The 11,668-nt window shown below is 36.4% G+C and overlaps 1 protein-coding gene across 1 annotated transcript; it reads right to left on the bottom strand.

Annotated features, from left to right (window-relative positions):
* Positions 1-234: 234 nt before the first annotated feature.
* LOC149404849 (uncharacterized) lies at positions 235-1,237 on the bottom strand. The gene has a single exon (XM_089606822.1). The coding sequence runs from the start codon at positions 1,076-1,078 to the stop codon at positions 350-352; it is 729 nt and encodes a 242-aa protein (XP_089462948.1). The 5' UTR covers positions 1,079-1,237; the 3' UTR covers positions 235-349.
* Positions 1,238-11,668: the final 10,431 nt, after the last annotated feature.

Below are 11,668 nucleotides of genomic sequence, written 5' to 3'. Positions count from 1 at the left end.
GATTTGTCAGCTGTTTTGATAAGTTCTGTAATTACTTTCCACAATTCAAGCCGAGCCAAAAGAAAACTAAACAAAAATGGAAGATGAAGAAGAAGAAGAAGTATGCCGTGAATATATGAAAACTATATATATATATATATATATATATATATATATATTTAGCCTTATTAGAAGAGATCATGAGTAAAAATAAGCTTCCTCAAGGCTCAGGTCAACAAATCCAATCAATTAACACTTGATATTAAATAGAAAAAAAAAATTCCACTGATTCTTTGACTCTCCCAAACATATCAATTGACTAATTATTCTCTTTTTGTTATATATATCTATAGAGAGAGAGAGAGAGAGATCAAGATGAGGTCGGACCTTGCCCTAGCCTAAGCTCCAGATCAACCTCTTCTCCGCCACCAAATTCGTCCGGCGCCAATGGTCGCTCCTCAGCCCTAATCTGGCGGCGATCTGGATGGTGACCGTCCAACTCCGGTGAGCCATAGATGGAGAGGAGAGTGGAGGGCGGGGCCGGTGGAGGGAAGAGGAGGCAAAAGCCCGATGGGCCGGTGGTGGAGAGGAAAGAGGAGGGCCCAGCGGAGTTGGACGCGGAAGAAGACGGGGGAGCGTGGTGGGGCCCGACGACGACTTGGTGGAGGCGGGCTCTGTCGCGGCGGTGGACGTTCATGTGGCCGCCGAGGGCTTGGGCGGAGCGAAACTCCCTCCGGCAGAAGGCGCACGTGTACGACCTCGGCGGCCACGTCGTTCCCATCACGCTCCCGGTGTCCTCCGCGAAAGCCCTAACCTCCCACGACTCCTCCTCCGCCGCCGCCGGAGCTGTCTCTAGCTCCGGCGGAGGCGGGTTGTGATGGTGGTGATCCTTGTTAAAATTAGGGTTCCACATCCAAGAGGAGGAGGGGCTAGGGTTTAGTAGTTGATACCCTTCTTGAATATCTTGATTGTGGTGATCTTGATTTTGGTGTCTTTTGTTGGGTTGTGATTGTTCTTGTTGTTGTTGTTGTTGTTTTTTAGTCAAGTTGGTGTGGAGGTGGGTCAAGGACAGAGGGCTAAGCTCATGAGTAGTAGCCATGGCACTACTATAGTGTGTGTCTCAACACATTTAAGATATGGAGATAATATGATATGATATGAGTAGATGTGGAAGGGAATTGTAGAGCAAAAAATGGGTTAAATATAGTTGGGGGTATGGGTTAGAGAGAGAGATAGAAAAAAAGAAAGAAAGAATGTATATATGTATTGTGACACAAAAATATTGAAAATAAAACCCTAAAACCAGAAATGGGTCGAATCTATGATCCAGAAAAAAAAAAGATTTTTAAGAGTCTATAGTGATTGAATTTTATTATAATGCTGGGATTTACAGATGAGTTAACAGTAAGCCTCTCCCCAAGGTGGGCTAGATTTATAGCTATCTTCTGTGAAAGAGGACACACATTTGATGAATTATGTGCTTTGGCCACAACGCCCATGTCACTCTCAATATATATCTGTCTCTCTACACGGTTTAATTTCTGTTTGATGAGCTAAAATGATCAATATATGCAATTTATAAATAATTTGGGGAAATATTATAGTAATAACTAGACGCGTACGATATATATGGTTGAAACTATAATTCAACCCCAATTTATAAATTATAAGTGATAATATTTTCTTTTAATAAGTTTTATTATCTGTGGAAGAAGCATCTTTGGCTACTGTTGAAATATTTTGTTCCGCAAAACACATGTTTTAGGTACATAAATCCATTAATATGAAGCTGTTGTCATATTAGCAATAGGTGTTAAAGTAAGTATGGTATGCAGCTTGTAGTATGTATAGGTAAAAAAAAAGGTGTTAACGTGTCTCGTAGGAAATGCTTTGCCTAATTTATTAATATTTTACTTATTTATTATTTTGTTATTTTTGTTGAAGAGTATTTCTAGTAATCCGTATATGTTTCTGGATATTCTTATTTATTCATTTTAAATCAAAATCTGGTACAGTGAATGAAGATATCAAATAAAAAATTGTAGTAAGTCATTAGTTATCACCAGTAAAGGAAAATAAGCTGAGAATTGGAATCCCCTCATTGCGGTAAAATTATTAGACGAAGGCCTGCATGTATATATGCGGAGAAAGCAAGAAAATATGCAATAATTTGTCAACAAAATAAAATAAATAAAGATTAAAGAAAGACTTACTCTTGATTTTATGACGATTTATAACGTGACGCACTCCCTGCTCATATCCCAGGAAACGTACACATAGTAAATGAGATTATATTACATTCATGCACAATAACATAAGTAAGTACTACAGGTTTTTTTTTTCTTTTTCTTTTTCTTTTAAAGTAATGAGTTTTTAGATTTTTTTGCAAGGCTCTTATAAACGAAATTGGTGTTATATTCAAGTTCTTATATTGTCCTTATAATGTATTCTTACTAATTTTAGGAATCAATGACGGCGTAAAAATATAGCCAGTGGATAACAAACTAACTTTTTATAATATAAAAATTATCTCTTTTGTACACTAATGCCGTGTTATTATTATTATTATTATTATTATTTTTTTGAAAATTTAGGTTCAGTACTCCTGATGAAGTATATATACCTTACTAATATAATTGCGTTTATTACTACTCTAAATTCAGTACAAAATGTTTGTGGTTTTTAAATTTGAAAGTAAATTAATTTGAGATTTAAAACTTTCAAAAGACTCTTTAATGGTGGTGATTTTATTTTCAATTAATTTAACATAATTTAATTGGAAAATGCTCTAATATCTCAAAGCCAACTCAAATTTTATTAACTAAATGCAGAAACAAGGAATAGTTATTATTAATGCATGTAAATTTAAGTCCATTAAACATTCTGATCAAAGAGAGTAGTAATCAATGTTGTTTATGATCACATAGCATTTTCCGCCAGTAGCAGCTCAACTAAAGAATAAAACAAACTAGTTCACATGTATAATAGCACTCTTTTTAATGTATATTATTTTCACAAACCGTAGTTTCAATCGTCACAAAAATTCATACCACGAAGTTCCAAGACATCAACACAATCTCTAAAATGGAAGTACTTAAATCATAATAGAACTCTATATAAGTAAAATTTTAAAATCCCAAGACTGGCTTACTTTTCCAGGCTTTACTTTTGCTAGTTGAGGAGGCCAACTATAGTATTCCATTTGTTTTTCCTCGGATTATCACCTCACAATTCACACGTCTTTGATTTTTACAATGAATCAAACACTTATCTCGGTGTCCCTTGAGGTTAAGCGCGAATGTGACATTGTAGGAAATAATGATGAGAATGAATATATATATATATATATATATATATATATATATATATCGTATGGTAAATATATGGGATTGGACTAGATACATGATAATTGAAATAAATATGCTTAAGGAATATGAAAAAATGAAAACATAGGAAATATTGAGAAAATTAAATGCAAAACTAGTTTCAAGGTGAGACAATTTCTAAAGAAGAGAATATTTAGAAGATGGTGAGCTAGTCAAGAGTGAGCTGAATTGAACTCCAAATTTAGATGAGCTAAGCTCAGAGTGAGTTGAGGTGAGCTCGCGCTGAGATCTTATGTAGTTAGCTCAGATTGAGCTTACTTAAGCTTGGGCTAAGATGTGAGTTGACTTTAACTTTGAGCTCGAGTTTGGGAGCTCCGAGGTCCGAGCTCGAATTGATTATCCACAACATCATTGATTCATGTAAGCTTATGGATCTTGTTTATATTCTATGCGGCTTAATGTAGAGCAGATTTTTAATTTATTCTTGGATTCATTTCTATTCTTAGCAAGTTAGCGATGTAACTATTGATTTGTACATTTATGGAATTTTAGGCTACTATATGTTAGCTATAGTTTTCTCTATTTATACTATGTTTGCCGCCTTTATTTGCAGAGCACAAGATAGATTATAAACACTATTCTAGAATTAGGTGTATAATCAAATATGTAGTGACACAGTGGACATAGCTCTCGCATTGACAGTGGAGCACGATAAATATGTGTGTTATTTTGTTTTTTGTAATTATATTTGTTTTTTGGTCGGATTAAGGGCTTAAATCCCAAAAGGTGGTATCAGAGCAACAAGTCGAAGTTGTGATTCAAAAAACGATGAAGGCGAAGAAGGCATTGCGCACAGGATCATAAAATTCAATTTTTCATATTATGCATTCTGGAGTATGCATATCGAAGATTATTTGTATGAAAAAAACCTTTATCAACCTCTGATTTCATAACTAGGGATGATGGATGATGGACGATGGTGAATGGAATATACTCGACATATATGTGTTGGGAGTCATTCGATAGACATTGTCGAAGAACGTTGCTCACAATGCGTAGGAGAAGACCATTGCATGCATGTGATGAAGGTCTCTCTAAAATTTATGAGAAACTTTTAGTGAACAATAAGACATTTTTCATGAGAAATGACGTACCTAAAGATGTGAAATGCAATATCTCATGCCACATCTAAGGGATCTCTCATGAGCATTGATATTGATTAAATAAACCATATCCGAGAATCTAAGAAGTGTTATTTTATTGGCTATAGAGTCACCAAGCTTAACTATCAATTTTGGGATGATCAAACTCGAAAGATCATCTAGAGTTGGAACGTCACCTCCAACGAATATACATTGTACAAGGATAAGCTACAAAGGAGATCAGAAAGTGTGGCATCTAAGAATGAGAAATCGACAATAATTGACATAAGATGTATCACAATGCCTGTTGAAATAAAGCGCCTCGATGACCAAGGAAAGCTCAGCCCGAGCTAAATGCACCCGAGGTGAATCAATACACCTCAACCACCTAAAAATGCTTAGCCAGTCATGAAAGTGAGGACCAAGGTAATAATAATTGTTGTCAATGGTGCCCACAAGAAGAGTTGTGTGTATTTATGTACATTTGATGTCATATAGTCTCATGAAGACTCTTGCTTGTAATTGCTTATTCATTAATAAAAAGTTGAAACGTTCATTCATTCTTTCGTGTCTGTTTGAAGCTTTATGATAAAACGTTAGTCTTTAGTCCATAAACAAACTAAACAACTTACGAAGAGACAAATGTAGATTTGCATGAACAAACCCTTCGTAGTTTGCTTAAAACGATATATTCGCAATCTAAGGGTCAAAGGACTATTGACCTCAATACGATTGTTAGAAGAATCTATGATGTCTGGTTATGAGGCATTGAGAGTTGGAGACTCTATAGTTCTTCTAGGTATCTTCCGAAGGTACTGAATTGACCAGTGCACTTCTAGAGACAAGATAAGAACAAACCATTTAACCTCTTATGTCTTGAAGTCACTACGTATGAATTACATCGTGCTTACCTTAATCCTGAAATGAGACATGTCATTTCACACCTTAGTATTCTCATTTGAGAAAGTCAGAGTTCGGACTCACTATGTGTTTCCGAACAAGGCCTATTGGTGAAGTACTAAGTTGTGAGAATGTCATGAGTAACTTTGTGAAGTTCTCATAGATATGGAATTCATGTACAAGATTGCTGAAATGCAATGTATGTCACCTCATGCTTTGTTCCTTGGAGTGTGAATAAATGAACTGGCCAGTGTCCAAATTGAGTCTTGACTCTTTTGGATGAAACAATGTGACTTGTTAGCTCCTCGTCAATACATTGTTTCTAACTTATTCACAAGCGACAAAGGAGTTGAGGAAATAACAGCTAGAATGGTAAAATGGAAATTTTGTAAATCCCGACTAGCTGATGATATTCATGAAGGGTAAACACTGATAATATTCTGTGGATCCACTCATTACAATTAGGTTGAATTCTTGAGTAGAAAATAAATTCATTTGAACCGAGAGATTTTCAGTGTCAACTCTTTAGTGGAGTCAGTTGACATTAAGCTAAACTTGGAAAATGTTTGTGAACTTTTGAGTCCAAGTATTTAGCTCAAGCTTTGTTCATTTGGATCCATGAGGTCACTGTCATGAATCACATCGATTAGGAATAGTTAAACTGGAAGCTAAGTCAAAACAAGAACGAAAATAGTCAAAAGGATATTTTTATCTTTTGAGACATAGGATGAAATGAATGTCAATAAATTTTTTGACAAGGTCATTTGATGACTCAATAACACTCGGCCATGACTTGATCATTGGGCCTTGTGGATTAATTTCATTTCATAAGAATTTTATTGAAAATTCTTAATGGGCCTTTCTCATGTTATCATGAACAAATGAAGATGCTTCTAGAAGCTCCTTCTAGAGACATGTTGGGCGCCTACTACCCAAGAGAAAGAGAGAATATTTTGTGCATAAATGTATCAAGATACTTGCCAAAAGAAAAAGAGGAAACAAATTTCCTATGCATGGCAATAGGAATTTCGGCCAAGTGAGAAAAAGGCAAGGCAAGGAACAAAAAAGGAAACAAATCCAAGCCTTCTAGAAGGCTGCCTTGGCCGTGTGGAATAAGAGGGAAATGAGCAATATTTGCTCATGAATATGTGATATTCTATAGAAGAGGAAACTACCTTATTGAAGGTGAGACCTCTCCTATAAATAGAAGCCTCATTCCACACATTTCATTCATCCCAAGTTTTAGAGATTGAGAGCTTCTCTCTCTAGACTTGGCCGATCCTCTCTCTCCCTCTCTCTTCAATTTCGTTTTATTGTTTTGGCACCTAGGTCCTCATGTGACCTAGAGTTTAGCTCTGCGACTTCAAGACTTGTTCTTAATTCGTAGTGTTTAAAAGTGCCCACTCACTAATTCCTTTTCTCTCGAGTGATTTAGTGATAGAAACTTTCGTGGTTGCTCGAGTTGCCGAGGAAAGAAAGAGAGACGTGCTGCGAGGGAGACGAACGTTTTCAACCTTCCGAAGGCTCATCAATGTTCAAGCTTCTAAAGAGGTTAGTAAATTTATTATGCTCATATTAGTTTTATTTACATGTGCTTGCTCTTTGTCTAGGTTAGTAAAAACTGTTTTACTTGTAAAAGAAAATTTTTAAAATTCCGCCGCTTACCGAAGCGTTAAACTTTTTCTTAAACCCTAGATCAATCCCAACAATAATTTTGATCCTTAATCATATCAGAGGATATAGGCGCGTTTTTATACGTGTTAATCACGTATCTTTTTGCTTTATAATCGCGAGTTCTCAAGTGTTTTTGATAGTTTTTAGTGTGTTTATGGTGAATTACAGGTTTTGAAGATTAGTTTGTTGTTCAATACGTTGTTGGGTCAAGGCGCGATGTTTTGAAGAAATTCAAGACGATTCAAGCACGATTGCGCGCTGCAAAGTAATTCCGCGCACCACGCACATGCCAAAATCATCAAAGTTTAAATTCGCAATTTTAGCCCGTTTTGAGCCGTCAATCCCATCCAAGGGCCCATATAGGTCCGAAAACACCTTGGAAACCTAAAAATATGAATTAGAGTCCCCAAAAACACAAGCTTTGTTAATTTTAGGTTTAAGTCTTCTTGTTTGGATAGTTGGGAGATAATGAGAACTAAAGAAGAAAACTCGTTCATCACTATCGCATTCACCATCGATTAAACATTTTTTTTCTTCTTCTCTTTAGCTCTGGGACTCTCGTATTTTTAGGAATTGAGATTGAGAGATAATTTTCCGAAATATTGACATAGGTTGTTAAAAGCTCGAGAAAGATTTAGCGATACTAAAACGTGAGCGTGATTAGCAAAGATATGACCGAAAAATCCTGCGTAGTTCTAGGAATCCCAACCATAGGAAAGTTTAGCGAAGTCGTTGCCCTTGCCTTCTTATCATCCATTCATTCTTGTTATTTTATGTTTTATTTAATTTTTCTTTTTTAGTGTTGCGAATTTTTCGTATGCAAGTGCACGTAGTCACAAAAGTAGTATATCGTAAGAACGAGTCGAATCTCACGAGGACTAAGTTTAATTAATAACTAAATACACCAGAAACGAATTGAACAAATAATTTAAATAATCAATAAACAATGGTTTTACAATTATGCGAATGTATTGTCTATGGCTTCACGAGTCTATTCGATGGTTTGGATTCACAGAAATAACGCATAATTTAAATATTCATACTTTGCTAGTCACGTTCACAATAATGATATAAGTAAATCTCCCTCGAACATCTAGCGACCTAAACTTATGCCAAAATTTTATCTCTCGATCTCAATTCCTAAAAACAAGGTAAGCATTGAACAGAAGAATGCTTAAACGACTCAGTAACAACCTAGCTAGCTATCTCTAGCCTAGGTATGTAGTACAATAATTCAATTCACGTACACAATCAACCTAATCTTTCTCAAGAATCAAGTCAATATAAACTTCATGAATGAGGTAGCTAATAAGATCCAATCATTACGATCAAAATTATATTAAGCAAAGCAATATAGAATGAATAAATACTTCAATAAAGTATAATTGAATCAACAACCGTGTAAGGACTCGCTACACCATAGCCCTTAAGGGAATTAGTTCATGGGTAGCCGAGAAACAACGAAGAAGAAAGAAAAACATAATTCAACAAAACAAAAGCCATAAAAATAATCATAAAAAAACTGGAGTTCAAGAGAATAGGAGAAGAGAATAAATATTGTGATTATAGCATAGACGAGGATGAACGACTCTACAAAATCTCTATCTCTCCCTAGCAAAACACAAAAAGAAAAACTAAAATAAAGGCAAAAGTCTGTTTTAGGTTACAAGAATTGAATATATAGGTTGAAAGCACTACTACAAATGTTGGATTCTACAACCCATTTTCTACAACGTTTAAAATAAGCGTTGTAGAAACTAGGGATTCTACAACGCTTAACATAAGCGTTGTAGAAACAGGATGTTTCTGCAATGCTTATGGGTAAGCGTTGTAGAAACAGGGTGTTTCTACAATGCTTATGGCTAAGCGTTGTAGAAACAGGGTGTTTTTACAACGCTTATGGCTAAGCGTTATAGAATTTAGTATATTTCAGATTTTCCACAACCCTTAGACTATCCGTTGTAGAATCTTCGCCGCGGAAACATGTGTTTTTTGACGTGGCGACAAATTTCTACAACGGGTATTCAAAGCGTTGTAGAATAATGGACCTCGCCGCGGCAAGGGTTCTACTTCGCCGCGCCGAGACCTTTTATAACGCTTAGAATAATCGTTGTATAAGATTCTCGTCGCGGAGACGTACTTTGTTCGGAGATCCAATGGCCCAGCTTCGCTAAAAAATGGGAAATAAACTCTTCAGAATTCGTCACCACCGCGTCACGGTGGGGACCATCGCGCCGAACTAACTTTTCACCGCGCCACGGTGAATGCTAGAAATTTTCGCGCTCTACTTAGGGGTTTCATCACGGCGCACTGAGATTCACCGCGCCGCGATGAACTCTGATTTTTTTACTCCAAGATTTGACTTTTTTTTTCCAAAAATGTGCCGTTTTGTTCCGTTTTGTGTCCCATACCTCGTAAATAACTCCAATGTCGTCCCGGTACTCGATTTAGCACCCAAAACCTGAAATACTAATGAATAACTTGCAATAACTATCACATATACTTAAGAATGAGTTAGATTTTAGCTTAAAGAAGGTGGATTCATACGTAAGAAATGCACTCATCAAATACCCCAAAACTTGAGCCTTTGCTTGTCCTCAAGCAACACACAAAACTAAACAAAAAATACAACATAAGTTATCTACTGAATAGATAAAACTCGGTGCTCGAACTATATCAATTAATGCATGCGAACCTCAATTACAAGTTCTAGGGGCGTGCACGGTCCGGTCCGGTCTAAAACCGATCAAAAAATCAAACTGAACCGATTTAAAAGGTTTAAAAAAATTAAACCGGACCAGACCAAATAAGAAAAAAAACCGGACCGGACCGAACCGGTTAAAACGGTCTGGTCCGGTTTAAACCATTTTAGATCGTTTAAACCGTTTTATACCGGACCGTTTAGGACCGTTAGACCGTTTTAAAAACCGGACCGTTTTATTTTAGCCTAATTTTTATTCACATTTTGCTTAAATAATAACCGGTCTTGTTTTCTTTTAGACCGTTTTGGACTGTTTTAGACCGGACCGTCTTAAACCGGACCGTTTTAGACATATATTTTTTATTTAAATACTAACCGATCCGGTCCGGTCTAAACCGTGGTTTAGATTTTTTAGACCGGACCGGACCGTTTAAAAGTTTAAATCGGACCGGACCGGTGAAATTTTAAACCGTTTAAAACCGGACCAACGGTCTAAAAATCAACGGTTCGGTCCGGTTTACAATTTTACCGGTTTTTTTGCGCCGCCCTAACAAGTCCATAGTTTTACATTGACTAAAAAATTCACGATTTTAAAACTTTAAGTCAACTACTACAAGCTCACATTACCTTAGACCGTTTTACATTGCTTACCCGTCTCGTAACTTTTGGATTCCAAGTCTCGTAACCCGTTCAACAACCTTCAAGAGAACACTTATGATCAAAGTTATGAGAGTTTTCGATTCAACACAATCATATTCCCCATTGTCTCCCTTGATTTCCACTAATGTGCACATATCATTTCAAGTTGCTCCAAAGGTCTTTAAGGCTTGTAACGTTTAGGTTTGGGTCAAAGGTATGAAATGAAATTTTTAGTGGCTTAAACATTCAAATTAGCGACTCCAATCTCACCAAAACTCTCAACCCTCACATGATTTGTCACTCACTCATCCCTTCCCACGTTCTTGGTATATAATTTCACCTTTCAAGAACGTTTCTTTTCTCAAGTCATGTTTCTTCCATTTTCCCCAAAACTTAAACTCACAACAGAAATTTAGACATCAAACTAGTCTCTGTAAGAAATTTCAGTCAACACCACGCCAAAAGCTAAAATAAAAATAATCAAATAAACATTCTTGATGAAATCAAACACGTAGTGGGCATGCAAAATTTTCAAAGGAATCAAGCTTAAAAAAGATAATCTCTAACCCAAACATGGAAGACAACGTCCCTGAAACACCACATAATCAATTTATTCAAAGAAATCCAATAAAAAACCCCAAATTCGAATTTCATAATTGAAATTTTGTTTGACGACAAATGCAAGATATCGCACACAATGTAGAGGCAATGTGTTCGAGAACTTGCTCTGATGCAGATAATGGATAGTAAAATAAACAACATGTAAAGTAAAGGATGCGCAATATGTTTACCCAGTTTGGTGCAACGTCACCTACATCTGGTGGCTCTCAGCTAGTGGAAATGAATTCACTATAAAGTAATCAATAGTACAAACGCGGACTTATATGAATAACATAAATAAACAATGCCTTAAGTCCATTACTACTAGTGATTACCAAATCAGGGACTCCCCCTGAATTTGAGACCCCTCTCGATTCCACTCTTCAAGCACTCTCTGATGCTTGGTAACCTTCAACGTCAATTTACATGAACACTTCAATCACGAATGCACAAGAACCGACAATATCTCAAACACTCAAATCCTAACGTGTGCTTATAGATTTACACCACTGAGGATCAAAACAACCAGTTTCCTAATCCGGTAGTAGAGAACGTCTAGGAACCTTGATTATTTGATCAAAAGCGTCAAGAGACTGCTAGGACAGAAGCACGACTTTTATAGCAGTCCTACTCAAGAGGAAGTCAACCTAGGGTTTCGTCACCCATACACGCGGAAATATAAGCGAGGAAAGTCATCTGCGAAAGGT

This window comes from Urtica dioica, chromosome 2 (genome assembly GCF_054948205.1).
Source record: "Urtica dioica subsp. dioica isolate 48M chromosome 2, U.dioica_male_clone48M_v1_H2, whole genome shotgun sequence".
Taxonomy (NCBI): domain Eukaryota; kingdom Viridiplantae; phylum Streptophyta; class Magnoliopsida; order Rosales; family Urticaceae; genus Urtica; species Urtica dioica.
This window is presented reverse-complemented; position numbering and strand designations above follow the sequence as displayed.